This window comes from Myotis myotis, unplaced genomic scaffold (assembly GCF_014108235.1).
Source record: "Myotis myotis isolate mMyoMyo1 unplaced genomic scaffold, mMyoMyo1.p scaffold_m19_p_5, whole genome shotgun sequence".
In the NCBI taxonomy this organism is placed as follows: Eukaryota; Metazoa; Chordata; class Mammalia; order Chiroptera; family Vespertilionidae; genus Myotis; species Myotis myotis.
Window position 1 is genome coordinate 81,395,253 of NW_023416357.1, and position 17,063 is coordinate 81,412,315.

The 17,063-nt window shown below is 59.4% G+C and overlaps 1 protein-coding gene across 2 annotated transcripts in view; it reads left to right on the forward strand.

Moving 5' to 3' along the window:
* The window catches only part of COL26A1 (collagen type XXVI alpha 1 chain), a 167,445-nt gene that overhangs the window by 138,576 nt on the left and 11,806 nt on the right, over window positions 1-17,063 (forward strand). For both annotated transcript variants that reach the window (XM_036310093.1, XM_036310094.1), the window contains exons 4-7: window positions 4,926-4,987; window positions 12,853-13,006; window positions 15,200-15,298; window positions 15,865-16,017. In XM_036310093.1, the coding sequence (XP_036165986.1) occupies window positions 4,926-4,987; window positions 12,853-13,006; window positions 15,200-15,298; window positions 15,865-16,017 (468 nt within the window). The remainder of the gene's footprint in view (window positions 1-4,925; window positions 4,988-12,852; window positions 13,007-15,199; window positions 15,299-15,864; window positions 16,018-17,063) is intronic.

The following is a 17,063-nucleotide window of genomic DNA, read 5'->3' on the forward strand; positions in this document are numbered from 1 at the left end:
TCACTTTAGACTTTTCATTTTTCTGGAAATTAATAATTCTTATTTGCTTAGTTTTTTATGCCATGTCATAGAGATGTATCACTTGGCATGTCACTAATTCACCCCAGATTTTCCAAAAGAAGCTTAATTCTCTCTTCCTTGTGTTCACACACATCAGGGGCTCTCTCCTTTCTAGAACCGTCTGTGTCCTGATCTAGTGTGGTTGGGTCGTGCTCCAGACTCTTGCACACTGTCATCGTGTGACATTCCTTCATTTCCCTTCTTAGGATATTCCTTTATCTCGCTCCCATGTTGAACTTGTCTTTATTTCCCTGTTTTGGGTCCTTTCTCTAGTTTACTGTTTGTTTTGGTGGAGCACATCCTCAACATCTTCATGAGAAGGAGTGCCTGGAGTATACATATTTAAGGCCTTCCGTGGGTACAAATGCTTTCATTCTCTGCTCAAACCTTGGGGGATAGTTGAGCTGGGTACAGAATCTTAGCCAGAAAATCCTCTTCCCTCAAAAGAACACCTCTGTCTTGAAGACTGGAGAGAGCCTATGGGCATTAGAGAAAGCGCAGATGGTGTGTCCTGGCAGGAAGTGGTTGACCTGGCCTGGATGGAAGTGTGGTAGTCAGAGCAGAAGGCAAAGAGATCCGTGCAGGCTGGCTAAGCCTAGCCAAGATGCGACTTTTTCCTGAGAGCAGTGAGAGCTGTTCAATGTTTCTGACAGAGGGTGAGATGACCAAAGTCTCACTAGTGGAGGAAGCTCTTAATTGACCTCCAGACACCAGAGCAGATGGAGGGAAGCACTAAAAGAATGTTTGGCCAAAGGTTAACCTCTTGGGAAGAGCAGGGCTAACCCTGTGCGTAGTAAGATAGAAGGTGCCAGATGTATTTGTGCTGGAGGTTCCATCTCAGCCTATCTCTTGTCCTATTGAAGAAACTGAGGCCACTCAAGACCTCCTTATCCTGTGGTCTCGTAGGAGCATTCATGATCAATCTACCTGGCCTGCCCTGACCCTGTCCCCACAGCCTTTGGCTCCATTGACCTCCTTGAAGCCCTCTTCTCCTAATAGGGCCTAAGAGTCTTGCCTAGGGGGTAAGTTCTCAGGGGGATTTTAGGGATCTCCTCCAGCTGGGTCATGCTGGGTTGGCTTTCTGGGAACATCCACCCTGTACATGCCCCCTTCATGCAGTCCCATCTCTAAGACCTCTCACAGAGAGAGCTGGGTCTTTGGGGGATAGGACCACTCTTCTCCCTGCTGGAATCTCATGGCCCAAGCCTCACAGTGGACTCACTCTGCCTCCTTAGATTCCTCCACAGTAGCCAACTCCTACCCCAGGGATGAAACCCCTCTCAGGGGTCAGGTCTTGGGAACCCAGCCTCATTCAGGAGGAAGGTCCAGAATTTGGGGTGCAGAGCTATCACCTGCCAAGGGCACATGGCAGGCGGACTGGCAGCCACCATCTTGCTGTAGGTGGGCAGAGCCCAGCAGGGAGAGCCCAAGGGCAAGGGTACAGTGCCAGGAGAATTGAGTCCAGGACCCTGAAGCCCTTGGAGCTGATCCAATGTAAACTCCTTCACAAGTGGGAAAACTGAGGTGCAGAGAGGTGAAATGCAGGCCTCTCAAGCCACACAGCGAATTTGTGGTCTCTATAGTGTTCCCTTTCCTCTGACCACACCCATGAGGAGTTAGTGTCTGTCTGTCTGTCTGTCTGTCTGTCTGTCTCTCTCTCTCTCTCTCTCTCTCTCACACACACACACACACACACACACACACCTGTTTGTCTGGCACATCCACACTTCCAACATATTGGCAAAGATTTCCTGATACCTGTGTCCTAGACACTAGGGACTTGTGTGGTGGCTGGGCGCTTATCGGCCTGAAGCAGGTAGGAACATGGGAATCACAGAATCTCAGAAAGTTAAAGTCTTCATGTGAAGAGGGGAAACCGAGGCCCAGAGCTGGGCAGGCGGGGCCTCAACCAGTCACAGAGCCAGTCATCCCATCAGCGCCGTTTCCACCTCTCCCCCCATGAATAATTGGAGAAAGCTAAGCAAACATAATTTAATTGCCTGTCGATGACAGAATGCCAGGGGAACCATAAACCCCGCCTGGTCTCAGAGCGCCTGCCAGGGCAGGTGGCACGGGGAGGCCAAGCTGACGGACTCGCCCCTGCCCGTTGGCTGGGCCTCCGGGGCCTCTCTGCGGCTGGGGACCTGGACCCCCTGTGCCCACCAACAGCCAAGCAGCTCCTCACTTGCCAAACAGGGCGCCCGGTGCCAGAGCAAACTGGGCCCGAGCCCAGCACACTTTCCAGAAATAGGTTCCTGCGAGAGCCCGAGGCTCCCCTCCCTCTGCTGCCCTTCCCCTCTTCAGGGAGTCCTATTTGTTGCCTCAGATCCTGGAAATACTTTGTTCAAGGTCCATAACCGCTGTAAAATGTTCCATGGGTGGGGCTGGGGCTCTAATTTACAACTTACCCATGCCCAGCCTCCTGCTCTTCCTGCTGCCCCAGGTGGGGTGCACCCTCCCACGTGGAGAGGAGGGGAGCTGGGGCTCACGCATCCTGCTCTCTGGAGTCAGCCTGTTTCCCGTGAGATATGGCTGCTCAGGAGGGCTCCTGGGCCTTGGCTTCGAGGGCAGGCACCCTCCTCCTTACTGCCCTGCCGCTCACCCTGTCAGTCTTAGCACAGTCACCAAGGGGCTCCTGGGCACCCCCCGTGCCTCCAGGTGGATGAGGGGATGGTTGTCTGTGGCGGGCTGATGGATGGGGTGTAGGGTGGGTGGATGGATCATGGGACTCTGTTTTGTTCTCTGTCTTTCCCATTAAAAGCTCCTTTCAAAGGCCCAGGACCTGACATCCTGGGCTGTCTATACTTGAGAAGGAGGCACTAACTCGACTCAGGCTCCTTCCCTGTGGTTTGGCCTTATTGCTGGGGGCCTTTGGGACCCAGCTACTTCATAGGGGGGCTCCCCCCAATGTCAGTGCCTGTGGGCCTTTCTCCTCAGGTGGGTCCCTGTGCCCAGGGGATACTGCCCTTCTCCCACCTGGAGGGTCTGGTCCTCTCCGATGTGAGGAGGCTGGGCCTCGGCCACGGGCTGTGTTCCCTTTACGAGCAGCACTCATCTGCTGAGGGTCTCTTCTGCGTCCCTGTGCTCTGTGGTTTATACCTTTCCCTTTCTTTACCATCCCTTCCCGGGAGAAACTAGAGGGAATCGATATGTACAACCTCCCCCTCCCCCATTCAACCCCCAACCCCCAACCCCCCCCTCTCTCGCTGGTCTTTGTGAAGTCCTGCCCGACCTGAGTCAGACAACTGTATACATTCTTCTAGTTGTTTTAAAGTTTCCGTGTTTATACCTCAGTCTTTAATCTGTTTTATGTATCGAGGTTACTGACAAGGTTTATTGGGGGGAAAAGTTCTGTTCCTAAAACATGCCTATAAACCACTGGCTGGGCCCAGCCCAGGGGAACAGGGAGGGCGATGAGGGTGAACGCCCGAGTAGTAGGCCTTCTGGACCCAGGCAGGGCTGGTGAGCAGGAAGCAGTGGATGTCAGCCCCCCGGGCCCCAAGGCCAGGCACTCCTGGCAAGGACACAGCCTGGACCACCTATTTCCATGGCCCAAGTGTCCCCTGGCCATCACCGCCCACTGCTCTCACAGAGCAACAGAGACATTGGCAAGGTGACTTGCATTCAGTGACAGCGATGGGGACCTTTCCAGGGACAGCCTGGCGTGGGACCCGTGGACCTGCTGGTGGACGTGCAGGCCTCACTGCAGCCCAGGGGCCTCCACACACCCAGTGGGATCTGTTGAGTTACCCAGCTCCTCCCGTGCATGTGTGTCTGTTTAACCAGATGGGTTCCTGTCGGGCCAGGCTTTGAACTGAGCGAGGAATTCAGGTGTCCCCTGACTTCCAGAGCAATAAAAGCTCTTTGGAACAGCTTTGAACCATCTATTTCCTCATTAAAGAGCTCTGGCTCTCTGGGAAGACAGACATAGAAAGATAATTACAGCCCAGGGAGTCGTGTGCCTGGGGGTTAACCATCATGGGTCTCCTAGTGGGCCTTCCGGCTTCAGGCCTCCCACTCCTCCCACTGTACACTTTGCTGCCAGAGTGAACTTGTAGAAATGCAAACTGACCTTGATTTTCCCCTCCTCCAGCAGCTGCCCGTTGGCCTCAGGAGTTCCTCCTGCCAGAACCTCTGAGTTAAGGCCCCGGCTCCAGCGTTGGTGGCCCCGAGGGCTGCTGTGCTCTGGCCAGGCTGCTGGCAGACCCCTCTTCGGTTCCCCTGCAGGCCTCAGCACCTGTTCTTCCCCTGCTGGACCTGGCCTCTCCCTCTTCCTCACCCGGCCAATCACTCTACCAGTATGTCCCTCGGGCCTCACTTTTGATGCCAATGACTCCAGGATGCCCTCCCGGACCTCCAACCCCCACCCCAGACTGGCTTTGGCGACCCCATGATGCTCTCTTGCACGTACTGTTCTTACAGCTCTAGCATAGACCTTACCAGCTGTGCCTTTGACACTGCAGTCCTCAAAGTCGGGGAGCACATTTCATTTGCTGTCCATTCATCAACTCTCAGATATTTCTGGGCCCCTACTTTGTGCCAGGTGCTGAGGCTCATGAGCAAACAAAACAAACACAGACCCCTGCCCTCAGGAAGCTCACAGGCTGGCTCGGTGCTGGCGCAGGCACTTCGCTGGATAAACGGATGGCACTAGGTGCTGTGGTGCCCAGAAAGGAGGCTCGGGGGCCAGGCAGGCTGCACGGAGGAGGGGATGCTTAGGATGATGCCCTGATGGATGGGTAGCAGTTTTCCGGGCATACAATCAAAGAGTTCCCTGCTTCCTTCTCAGAGGCTGTCCTGGTGGCTGGGTGGCTCTCTCCCCAGGATCTACACTCCCCCTTCACCTGGCTCCTCTTCTCTTGCAGAATGCATGAACTGTACCCGGCTCAGCGACATGAGTGAGCGACTGATCACGCTGGAGGCCAAGGTCAGACAGACTGGGGAGCCTGGTCCCGGAGAGCTGGCTGTGGGGAGGGTGCCTCAGGCACCTGCAGGGTGTGGCTCAGGGTGTGGCCCAAGCCTCAGGGAGCCCACCAGGCCTGAGCAGCCTGGTCCCAGGGGTTGGGTGCTACTAGGGCCTAGGCAGCTGTGGGTGGCCTTCTGTAGGCTGGGCCAGCCTCCTGGGGTGGGGGAAGGGAGTGGAAAGAGCAAAAAATCTGAAGGTCCCAGGCAGCAGGCTGGTCTGGGTACAGGCCTCGGGGGCTGAGGGACTGGATGCCTAGAAGTGGACCCTCAAAGGAAGGAGTGGTTGTCCTACCAACCCCGCCCCGAGGGCTGCTTCCCCTAACTCTGGCCCCTCCTCCTGCTGTCTGGCATGGGGCTGGGCACAGAGGAGCTAGCTGATGGAGGAAGAGCTCCCCAGCACTAGCCAGCCCTCGGCCCATCTACATCAGGGGAAGGAGAAGGTCGCCTCAGAGGCAGAAGGACTTGATGAAGAATAAGTATTTATTTGGGAATGGCCCCAGGTGGCCCTGGAGAAGAGGGAGGAAGTAAGCCAGGGAAGGAAGAATGTGCCAGGTGCAGGCGTGTGGCGGGCAGGTTACCTGGGGGGGCCCCTGGGAGGCAGTGCAGAGCTTGCTGCAGAGCAGACCTCAGGGGCCAGGATGCTCCCGTCCCTCACTGGGCGAGGCGTCTCTTGGGTGGTGTTCCCTGTCACTCTGGCCTGCCCCCCAGCTCACTCATGGCCAGAGAAAGCCATTGGCAGGTAAGGCAGGGAGAAGGCGAAGCAGTGGGGGCCACGGGCTATGCCCCAGCGGGGCCATTCTCAGTAGAACCCCAGAGGTCTGAGAGCAGGCGCTGGTGACTGACTAGAGGGGCTGGGCCTAGGGGAGGACAGACCCCTTGGGGCAGCAAAACTGCAGGGGGTGGGACTGCCTGGCCCCAGGGCAGAGCCAGGACTGGGAGGCTGGCTTTACCTGAGCCCGAGGCAGAGCCCCAGCTGGGGCTGGTTCAGCCCGGGAGAGACTGCCTTGACGGAGGAGGTGGTGTGACAATGGCCAGCTACCAGGGAGGCCAGAGCACTGAGGTGGGCAGGAGCCCTGAGCAGAGCCAGCTGTTCCCACCCACCTGGCCCTCACGCAGAGACACATGGACACATATACATACTAGTAGACACATAAAGGTACACATGAACACACGGGCACACATACATAGACACGACGTACAGATGCCACATACAGGCACGTAGACACGTAGACACACATACACATACACACAGCCCTTGCCAGCCCGACATGGCCTTTGGCCCTGCCCCTGCCTTGAAAGCTTGACTGTGAGGGCACCTGCTTCATCAGATGGGGGCTGCAGGTGACTGTCACAGGGGGTCAGACATACGTGGGACCACCCACCAGCTGGGTGACTTTAGCAAGCTCCCGCCTCCTCATCTGCAGAATAGATCAAGCTTCTTGGGGCTGCCAGGGCCTCAGGGGATTTGGTGGTGGGACCCGGCTTTGGAAATGGTTGGATGCTAGGCAGGTGTGAGGGTCGGTGTTATCATCTACTCCACGCCTCTGTTCCCACCATAAGACACAGGTGCACAGGAGACGTCCGTGCAGAGCACAGGACATGAAAGCCCCAGGGCTGGACGGCCTCGTTGTCCCCCACCCCTGCTGTGGGAGGGAGGCTCCTCCGGCTGCCCAGGCTCCTGGGCACAGGCCCGGGTGGGGACCGGTGCCCTCCTGGGGGTCAGTGGCTTTTGGGTGCTGGGGATGGAGGCTTCACAGCGAAGATGCAGCCACGTGGGCCAAGCTGCACGGGGATGGGGAATCCCTGGAGGGGTCACCGTGCTGGGGAAGATAATGGGGTGACTTCTGGCACCCAAGACTAGGAAAGGCAGGGTCCCCGGGCCAGCGGCCTGACGGACATTTTCCAGGCACCTGAAGCCTCCGCGTGGTTTGGCAGAGCATCGCCCGCAGCCTGCCCTGGCCCCAGCCCAGCACCCCGGGTGTTAAAAGTCACAGCTCCGGGGGAGGACTGGCACAGGGCCAGCTGTCCCCACCCACCTGGCCCTCACCCATGCCCTCCTGCCATGAGCAATTCCTTCCCACGTCCGCCCAGTCCTGACACCTCCCTCCATCTCCGCCCCAGCAGCAAAGCCAAGGGCGGCGGGCCGGTGGCCAGGCTTGCTCTCCGGCCTGAGGCATCGTGACCCCCTCAGCAGACTTTGGGGGTGGGGGGTGGGGGGAAACAGCAGGATGTGTTGGAGGAACCAGGGCTAGGGTTCCTGTCCTAGCAATAGCCCTGCCTTGGCACATCCCTCCTCGACTCCGGGCCTCATTCTGCTATCCCGTAAAACAGAAGTTGAAGGAGTCACTTCCCTGCTCCTCACGGGGACATTGAGGCAGGTATATAGTGGGCAGCTCAGGTGGTTCTTGGGTGGGGAGGAGTGAGGGGAGGTAGCTTGGGTCTGGGATGTGCAAAGAGGTGGCTGCACCTATTTCCTTATGGGGAGCCCAGCTCAGCAGCCCACCGCCTCCTGGTCCCAGACAGGGGCTGGAAGACTCCTGTCGCAGCTCACCTTCTCGCTGCCTCTACCTGCCTGCTCCAGGCTCAAGCATCTCCTAGCGAGGTAGGGCCACCAGGAGTTTAGTTGGCCTGGGTCAGAGGGCCTTGGGAGGTAGTGGCCTGGAGGAGGAGAGGGTCACAATTTAGCCAAGTTGTCAGGACAGCCCAGCAGCCCCGGGGCATGTAACAAGGTCAGATGAGCCTGCAGGGGTCAGAGAACATGGCGCTGGGGCCAGCCAGGCCGGAGGCTGGGGTCTGGTGGCTAACGACAGACAGACGGCAGAGCCAGGCGGCCAGACCCCAGATGGGAGTCAAATCAAGCAGCTGACATAGAGAGCAGCAACCCAAAGGCCTGAAAGCAGACTTCTCCCCCGAGGAAGCCTGTTTGGATGTGTCAGGAGAGATGCATTCAGGTTCAAGTACCTATTGGCAGCTATGCCTTGAGGACATGTATTGTTTGCTTAACAAAAAGTCCTGGATTGTTTTGGTGGCTCAAGAACCCAGGCTCTTCACAGCCTCCCCCTTCACCTCTTTAGTGAATTATCTTTTGTCCTCAAGGTCCATGCCTCATGGTGACAAAGTGGCTACTGCAGCTCAAGGCATCACATCCTAACACTGAGTTCAAAAGCAGGAAGTAACCCCCAACAAACTCATTATGTCTCAATGGCCAGCACTGGGCTATATGCCCACCTCCTAATTGCCAGGGAGCTGGAAAAATGAGTACCTGGCCAATCATGATTCTTTCTCTGGGGCCCCACAGGGGGTTCTGGAGCAAGGGAAGAAGGGGCAGTGGGGTCCAGACAACCTTCGGGGTCAGCTCGCTCCATCTTCACTACCTGTAGGTGCTTGAGCTGCCAGAGGACCCCGTCCTAGCAGTTGGTCTGGGACTCCTACCACCCTCCTTTCCTGGGACAGCTGGGATGGCTGTGGGGGGACAGAAGACAGAAGGCCAGCAGGAAAAAGCTTTCGGCCTTCCTCCCTCTCCTCCCCCTCCATTTTCACTCTGACTTCATGGGCCACAAGGAGTGGGAGGGAGCCCAAGGGGACTTCCCTGCGTGAGGGTCATCGAGGCCTCGGAGTTCGGCTGGCGCCTGGTGCCAAGCAGCCAGACCGCGATGGCGTCATTAGGGCCACTGCCCTGGAAGGCCATGGTCTGGTTTTCTTGGGCCGAGTCCCCACGCCCACTGCCGCCTGCTTGGTGAGCTCATGCCCCGCAGGGTGGGATCAGCTTCTCCAGAAGGTTGGCCACGGCCAGGCCAGGAGGGCTTGGCCTCGGGCCAGGGCTGATGCTCCCTTAGCCGTGGGCAGGGCTCCTCTGCCCGGTCTGTGGGCTCCGTGGGCCTGGTGTCTGTGTGGGAGGTGCCCCAGGAGGAAGTGAGCCAGGCCTTTTGTGTGGGGACAAGGCTGCATGTGGCAGGTGCCTCTGGGGAGCCTAGAGCCTGGCCATGAAAGGAGAACACCAGGGCCTGCCCCCAGGAGCCACGGTCCGGCACCCCTCCTTTGGTCCCCCCAAGCTGCCCAGCCCCTACGGCTCCTGCCTACTCCCTGTGCAATAGGTCCATATGGGGGTCCCCCCACCCCGAGATACTGCAGCTGAACCCACCCCACGCTGGTCACCTTCACCCAGTCTTGCCCTCTCCCATGCCCTCGTTTGACTGGTGGCAATCCCACTGCCCCCAGAGCCAGACCAACAATGGGAGAGCCACTCCCACCTTCATCCACGCCGGCCCCCAAGACCCAGGTCCTGCCAGTTCTCACCCCCATCCTCGCGCCCACTGACCAGGGTCTGCTGCCTCCTGCCACCGACAGCCAGCTCTCCCCACTCCCCAGCCCCTCGACTGCCCCAGAGTCCCTGACTGTGACCGTCCAGCCAGCTTCCCAGGGAAAACTCAGCAGTTGAGGCAGAAATCATAACCCCCTCCTCCCCATGGGGTTCCAGGGGTCAGGAGACTGGGTTCCACCCTGAAGCTGCTGTGGCCTGAGCCAGCGGGTCCCCTTTTCCTTGCCTTTGCGAGGCTCCCCTGAGGCCAAGGCTGTGGCCTCGCTGTGGAGAGGCGGACAGAGCACCACATGGGCCCTGCCCTGCTGTCTGCTCGCCGAGTGGCCTTGGGCAAGACGCTTGTGGCCTCTGAACCTCTATTTCCACCCAGCCTGCGAGGTGGCCACGCTGACCCTGCCTGTCTCGTGGGCTCTTGTGAGGATCAGGTAGGGGAGAGGCTCAGCGGAGTCACCAGAGCCTCACAGGGCAGGAGCCCAGCCACCCAGTACAGATGGAAACCTGAGACACTTGGTTCCCAAGGATCCTCGGAGACTGTCACCTGGGCCCAGAAACACTGCAGAACTGGTGGTGCTGGTGGTGGTGGTGGTGGTGGTGGTGGTGGTGGTAGGTGCTCAGTGGTGGTGGGGTGATGGTGGTGGTGGTGGTGGTAGTGGTGGTGGGGTGATGGTGGTGGTGGTGGTGGTAGTGGTCGTGGGTGATGGTGGTGGTGGTGGTGGTGGTGGTAGGTGCTCAGTGGTGGGGGGGGATGGTGGTGGTGGTAGTGGTGGTGGTGGTGGTTGTGGGGGGGGATGGTGGTGGTGGTGGTGGTGGTGGTAGTGGTGGTGGTGGTAGTGGTGGTTGTGGTGGTGGTGGTAGTGGTGGTGGTGGTAGTGGTGGTGGTGGTGGTGGTGGTGGTGGTTGTGGGGGGATGGTGGTGGTGGTGGTGGTGGTGGTGGTGGTGGTAGTGGTGGTGGTGGTGGTGGTGGTTGTGGGGGGGGATGGTGGTGGTGGTGGTGGTGGTGGTGGTAGTGGTGGTGGTGGTGGTGGTGGTGGTGGTAGGTGCTCAGTGGTGGTGGGGTGATGGTGGTGGTGGTGGTGGTAGTGGTGGTGGGGTGATGGTGGTGGTGGTGGTGGTGGTGGTAGGTGCTCAGTGGTGGGGGGGGACGGTGGTGGTGGTAGTGGTGGTAGTGGTGGTGGTAGGTGCTCAGTGGATGGTGGGGTTGGGGGGGGTGGTGGTGGTGGTGTGAGTGGTGGTGGTTGGTGAGGGGGTTGTGGTGGGTGGGGTGGTGGTGGTGTGGGTGGTGTTTGGTGGGTGGTGGGTGGTGGTGGTGGTGGTTGGGGGGGGTTGGTGGTGGTGGTGGTGGTGGTGGTTGGGGGGGGATGGTGGTGGTGGTTGGTGGTGGTAGTGGTGGTGGGGTGGTTGTGGGTGGGGGGGGTGGAGTGGTGGTGGTGGTGGTTGATGGTGGGTAGTGGTGGTGGTGGGGGGCTGGGGTGGTGTGGTTGGGGTGGGGTGGTGGTGGTAGGTGCTCAGAAGGGCCTTTGCCTCATACCTGGGAAACCTCAGCCCAGCCCAGGCCTGAGTCCTGTGAAGGTAGCTTGTAGTCATCCCCATTTTGCTGATGGGAAAACTGAGGCTCACAGAGGTCATGATGCTTGCACAAGGTCACACAGCGGCCACATGGGAAAGCCAGGGTTCCAGCCAGCCTGTATGACTGCAGGACCTGAGCCTCCCTCGTTAGACAGCACTTAACCGGTGCCGGGCTCTGGGGACCAACAGCAGGAGGGCACCTGCTCCAAGTGGTTCTGTCCCCCACTCTGGCTGGCCATTGGCACAAAGGGAGTGTACAGGGATGGGATGGAGGGCCCCTCTGCCCAGAGGGTGAGGCGACTGTAGGGAGGAGGGGCAGCTCACTAGAGTCCATGATCTTCCTCAGGAGGGAAGGGCAGGGCTGGCAGAGGGCCCTGCAGGAGCCAGGGGCCGCAGGAAGGGAGTCAGGTCAGCGGGGTCTCGGGGGTCATTCAGGGTATCTGCCACAGAGCCTAAGGTGAGGCCCAGGAGGGGCAGGGCAGGGTGAGACGGGCACCTGTGCAGGGACAATGGAGGTTTGGAGGGGGACTGGGTAGGGTTCGTTTGGCATGAGGTCTTCATCCCCCTGCTGTGTGGAAGGGAGTGGGGGGCTCTAGGAGGTGAGGGGGGCAGATGGAGGTAGGGAGGCAAGAAGCTGCTGTGGGGCCTGGGCCACAGGCCAGGGGAGACATGTGGCTGACTGCAGGCCAAGGGGCACTGGGGTGGGGCCAGGGAAAGGCCAAATGCACAGGCCCTGACCCTCCTGGAGCTGGGGAGGCAAGTCCCAGGGAGGCCCCCGGACTCGGATGTTGGAGAGGGTTCAGTATGGGACAGAGTGGGGGTTCAGGCCTGGGGTTTGGATACCTTTGGGCAGCAGTGATCATAACAGCAGGCCCCCCAGACAGGCCCCCCTCACCACCCTCTGACCATCCTCAGACCCCCTGAATCACGGGAAAGAGGGATGGGGCTAGTACTTTAGCAGGATTCAGGGGTCTGCCTTCCAAGAGCTGGAGTGAACCTGAGACACCAGACTTCTCCCTCCCCATGGGTCAGATGGACACAAGGGCAGGGACACACCACGGGGTGGGAGCAGGAGGCCAGACTCCACTTAATACAGCAGAGGGGCCCCAGTGCCCTCCCCTCCTACTCCGCCCAGGCCTGCCCAGGTTCTCTGTACCTGCCTTCCGGCCCTGCACTGATCCTGGGCACACAGTGCCCCCTGCTGGCCTCTTCAGAGACAACCGGGCTCTGCTGGAGCCACAGGCCTGGCTCCCAGTTGGAGAGAATTAGGGAGAGAGTTTCCTTGCCCAGGCCCTGGGTCTTGCAGTCTTTGACCCCTGACTCTCTCAAGGGGAGAAGACAGGCTGCTTTCCAGCTGCCCTGAGCGATCACATCCTCCTTTGTTTTCCTGGAGCTCCTACTAAAATTCCTGTACCAAACCAGGCCCTTTTCTTACTTTTTCTCTCTCCCTCTCTCATTTTATTTTTTTCTCTCGTTTTCCTCCCTCCTTCCCACCTTCCATCTATGCATTCGTCCATCCATCCATCCATCCATCCATCCATCCACAAACATTCCCTGACCATGTATTTGTGCCCTGAGCCAGGCAGTGTGGGGGACAAGCACACCCAGTCCCCCCCTTGTGAGGAGCTAGTGAGGTGGAGGTGACCATGGTCATTACTCAGATCCCCAAACCCAGCGATGGCCCCTCTAGAAAATATGTACAGGGACTCTGAAAGTGTCCAGTGGGGACCTGCTTGAGCCTGAGGGTCCAGGAGGGCTCTCCTGAAACGGGAAGGACAGGAGGGCAGGGGTGGGAGAGCATCCGGCCAGGGCAGTGGGGGTCCCACTGAGGAGGGTGACCCCAACCCAGCAGGGGCAGCTGCAGGTCTCGTGGGGCACTCTCCCTGTCCACATGTGTCCCTGGCCTGGCCCAGGCCTGACCCTCTGCCCTTCTCTGGCCCAGGTTCTCCTGCTGGAAGCAGCAGAGCGTCCCTCAAGCCCAGACAATGACCTGCCGGTCCCCCAGAGCACCCCACCGCCCTGGAATGAGGACTTCCTCCCTGACGCTATCCCTCTCGCCCACCCAGGGCCCCGAAGAAGGCCCACAGGCCCAGCCGGTGAGTGCGGCCCACAGGGGAGAGCTGGGGCCGGCTAGAGAGGTCCTGGGCGGGCATGGCTCAGGGAGTCCACAAGTAGGTCCCACACGGGCCTTAGGTCAAACATGCCCACACGGCGTTCTGAAAACTTGAGCTGCCATTTAAACACTGAGGGATTTCACATAAAAATGAGGATTTCTGGCTTCTTTTAGAAAAATGGAGACTTTGGCCATTGGAACTGGCAGTCCATCATGGAGACAACTGGCTAGCACTGTCATGCCTGCCCTTCAGATCTTGCCTAAGCTCTGCAGTTTGCCCCAGTCCCCACCATTCCTTATTGGATACAGTCCAGCTACTGTCCTCATTAGCTGCCCTGATGCTACCTTAGCATCTTCATTTAGGCCCTCAGCCCAGCCTACTCCTTGGTTGGCCTCTGTCTGCATACCCCCCAGGACGGGGAGCTCACTGCCTCCCACCAGCTTCTGGGGACTCCTCGACAAGCTCTGACTAGCGTTGGAGGGCATCTGCTGCCCTGTTATTTTCTCCCTTCCCTCCACATTTGAAAGTCAGGGATAAAAATTTCTTTCTATAGCTTCCATTCATTGGTCAGGATTCTGTCCTCTGAACCTGTGAATAGTAATAATTGTAGTCATAGTCGCCCGGATCATTGAACGCCTGTCTTGTGCCAGGCACTGTGCTGGGCCTTGACCTGAGTGGGTGTTCAGCTGACACCTGCCAGTCTGGCTCAGCTTGGGGGTTTAAGGCGGGTGTCCCCTGACTGGTCAGTGTCCATGCTGTGCCAGTTATTAAACATCTGTACGTCACGCTAGGCTGGACAGATGTCCTTTCTGGTCTTTCCGGTAAGCTCATGAAGCTTGGGGTTACAGAGGAAATTGAGGCTCAGAGAAGTGACCCCTGGGGTTACCAGCGACCCAAGGGTTCTGTCTCCATGATTCTTGTCCCCACTGGAGCCCTTTGAAGGTGATGCTCTCCTTCCCTCTCCACTCTCCCAGTTGAGCCCCCAGCTTTTTAGCACCTCCCAGACTCAGCTCTGAGCACCTGCCCGAGCCCCTCTCTTGCCTCCTCTGCCCTGCTTCATGTGTGTGCCCGTCCTGCAGGAGCAGGAGCAGGGAGGGTGACCCTCAGAGCAGGGAGAGTTGGCATCCAGTAGCCAGTCCTGGGGCTGGGGGAGGAGCAGATATTCTGGACTCTTCTGAGGCACTGAGGCTGTGGGAGGAGGGGTGAGCTCAGGCTGTGGGCGAGGGGAGCCTCTCACTGTGGGTTCCCTGGCCCAGTTCTCTGGCCACTGTTCCCAAGGCCTCACCCCAGAGGGCTGGACCACACCCATGTTCTTTAAATCCTTCTTCTGTGACTGAAAAAGGAGCTGCCCTTCCCCGGGAGGACCCAGGCCTTAACCCCCTGGGGGTGGGAGGGGAAGGCTGGGAGCCACTCTGGGTCTTCTGGCCAGACCTTGCTCCCTCCCAGGGAAAGTGCAGTTCCAAGAAATGGCCACCAGGTGGCGAACAAGCCCTACAAATGGTGACACCTGGATTCCCAGAGAGCAGGTGGAGTCTCCCCAAAGCAGCAGCCCCTCAGGCCCTTCCTCCTGGACCACAGTTATGTGGACTTGGAGATGGCAGGGCCTTAAGATCCAGCGCAGGCCCCTCCATCAGTCCAGCAAGCGTTTCTGAGCGCCCTCTCCAGGCATTCCGGAGGGAGGAGGGGCTGTCCCCAGGCCTCACGGTGGTCCTCTTACCTCTGTCTCCTCTCACCCCGGGGGCCTGGAGCCCGTGGAGGTGGGCAGGCATGTCCTGTGGTGCTTCCTGGATTCTCCGAGGAGGCCTTGGGGGAACTCTTTGCCACAAGCCCATTTCCCAACTCTGAGCAGGGAGACAGAAGGACTCGGAGAGAGGGAACCTGACTCATCTACAGCCTGGCTCTGGGAACCTGAGCGTGGGGCCACGCCTTCTGGGCCCTCGGTTCCCCCACCTGTCAGATGGAAACAAAGCAGCTCTTGGGATCATCGAGGTCATTCAGTGCAGAAAGGGTGTCAACTGTAATGCCCGGCTCCTGGGGCTGAGGTCCCTTTGCCCATTGGGGAAGCCTCAGGTGGACAGGCTCCTGGGGGCAGGGCTGTTCCCACAGCACAGGTGTTCGGCCTGGAGCCGCCCGTTCAGCCCAGTGTTCCCAGGCCTCATCTCATTCTCTCCCCAGGGCCCCCGGGGCAGACAGGACCACCTGGGCCTGCAGGCCCCCCAGGCTCCAAAGGCGACCGGGGCCAGGCAGGAGAGAAGGGCCCGGCAGGGCCTCCTGGTAAGGACCTGGCTTTGTCATTTGTCTCCTGGGGAACGGGGACTGGGTTTCTCCCCTGTCTAAGTAGGCGAGTCATCTCGTACGTCCACCAGCACCCTATTGCTGCCCATCCCCGGCGCTTTAGGGCCTAGTCTCACCCTGGGCTGCAGGAAGGAAGAGAGAGGCTCTGGGGCTGTGGGTGCCAGTGTGGGGGTGGGGCTGCTGGGGTGAGGGTTGTCCTCAGTCATGTGAACTCCTCCTGGGTCCTGCGGGGAGTGACCCCTCATCAGGCTGGTCGCCACCCTGGGTGCTCCTGCCCAGAGCTAGGTCCTAGGAGGAGGCAGAGGGACCAGGCCAGAGCCGTCCCTGCCTCCCTCCCCTGGCACCAGCTGCCCCAGGGCTCCCTGTGCAGGGGGCAGGGAAGGGGGAAGCCATTTCACTTACATCCCAAGACAGCCCTCTAGGGAGACTGGTCTAAAGGCCACTGCTGACCCTTGCGGACCCTGTCCCCATTGGGGCCTGTTTCCTGTCAGATATGTTGGCTGCCAGGTCCAGCCCTCGCCTGACTCCTCTTCTCCCCATTACAGGCCTCTTGGGGCCACCAGGGCCCCGTGGGCTACCTGGAGAGATGGGGCGCCCCGGACCCCCTGGCCCTCCTGGCCCAGCAGGCAGCCCGGGGCTCCCTCCAAATGGCCCCCAAGGCGTCCTCTACTCCCTGCAGCCACCTACGGACAAGGACAGTGAGTTCTGGCCTGAGGGGAGGGGGGCCTGGGCCACCCCGTCTGCTGAGGGATAGCCCTCCCCAGAGGACCCATGAGGGGCCTATCAGTGAGTGGGGCACTGGCTTGGGAGAGGTGGGGGCCCCGGGAGACCCATACTGACCCCCCAACCTCACGTTGGGCCCAGCCTGACATGTCCCTGCCTTGGTGCTCAGCTGGGGTCCTGACTCGGCAAAGATCACCCTGCTCTTTGGCCTGGCCTCAGTTTCTCTGCCAGGATGGCAGCACCACTGAGGTCATCTGCTGCCCCATCTCCTTGTCCCAAGTCCCCTCACTGCAGGTCATCTGACAAGTGTTGACTGAGCACCTATTGTGTGTCGTCACTGGGATACAGCAGAGAGAAAAACACTCCGCCCTCAGGGGCCACAGGCTAGTGCAGGGGGGCACCCCTGAGCCCCGGAAGCACTGCCGTGGGGAAGCCAGCGCTGCAGCCCCGGCCTGGCTGAGGGAGCTGAGGCCCGTGGGAGCGGGAAGGGTTCTATAAGAAGCACAGTGGCAGGACTGACTTAACATGTTGTGGAGAGGGGATGGGTGGCTACGTCCAGGACCCCATGGTGGAGGAGGACCTTTGTCAGCTGCTAGGGAAACCCCACCTCCTGTCCTGCTGGTGCTTCTGTCTCCTCAGGCAGCACAGCCCTCGCCTGAGTGTTAACACCTGGTCCCTCTCTGAGCCTCAGTTTTTCCATCTGTAAAGTGGGGGTGATAATATTTCTCGATGGAATTGCTCTGGGCTTGTAAAACAGAGCCCCCAGGCTTAGCCTGAACCAAGTGAATTGGGGTCCTGGGCTGTGTCCTCAGTGAGTGAGGGGCCTGGCCAGCAGGGCAGGGCCTGGGGAGGGGCCGGCTCTCTCATGGGGCGTCTGGAGCGAATGTTAACTTACTGAACACTCAGCTTTCTCACCCGCATGTGGCTCAGAGATGCCCCTGGGCAGGGAGAGAACAGATAGTGTTTGTGATGCACTTGGGGGTCTCAGGGCTCAGCAGCCCCATACCCCGGGGCCATGAGG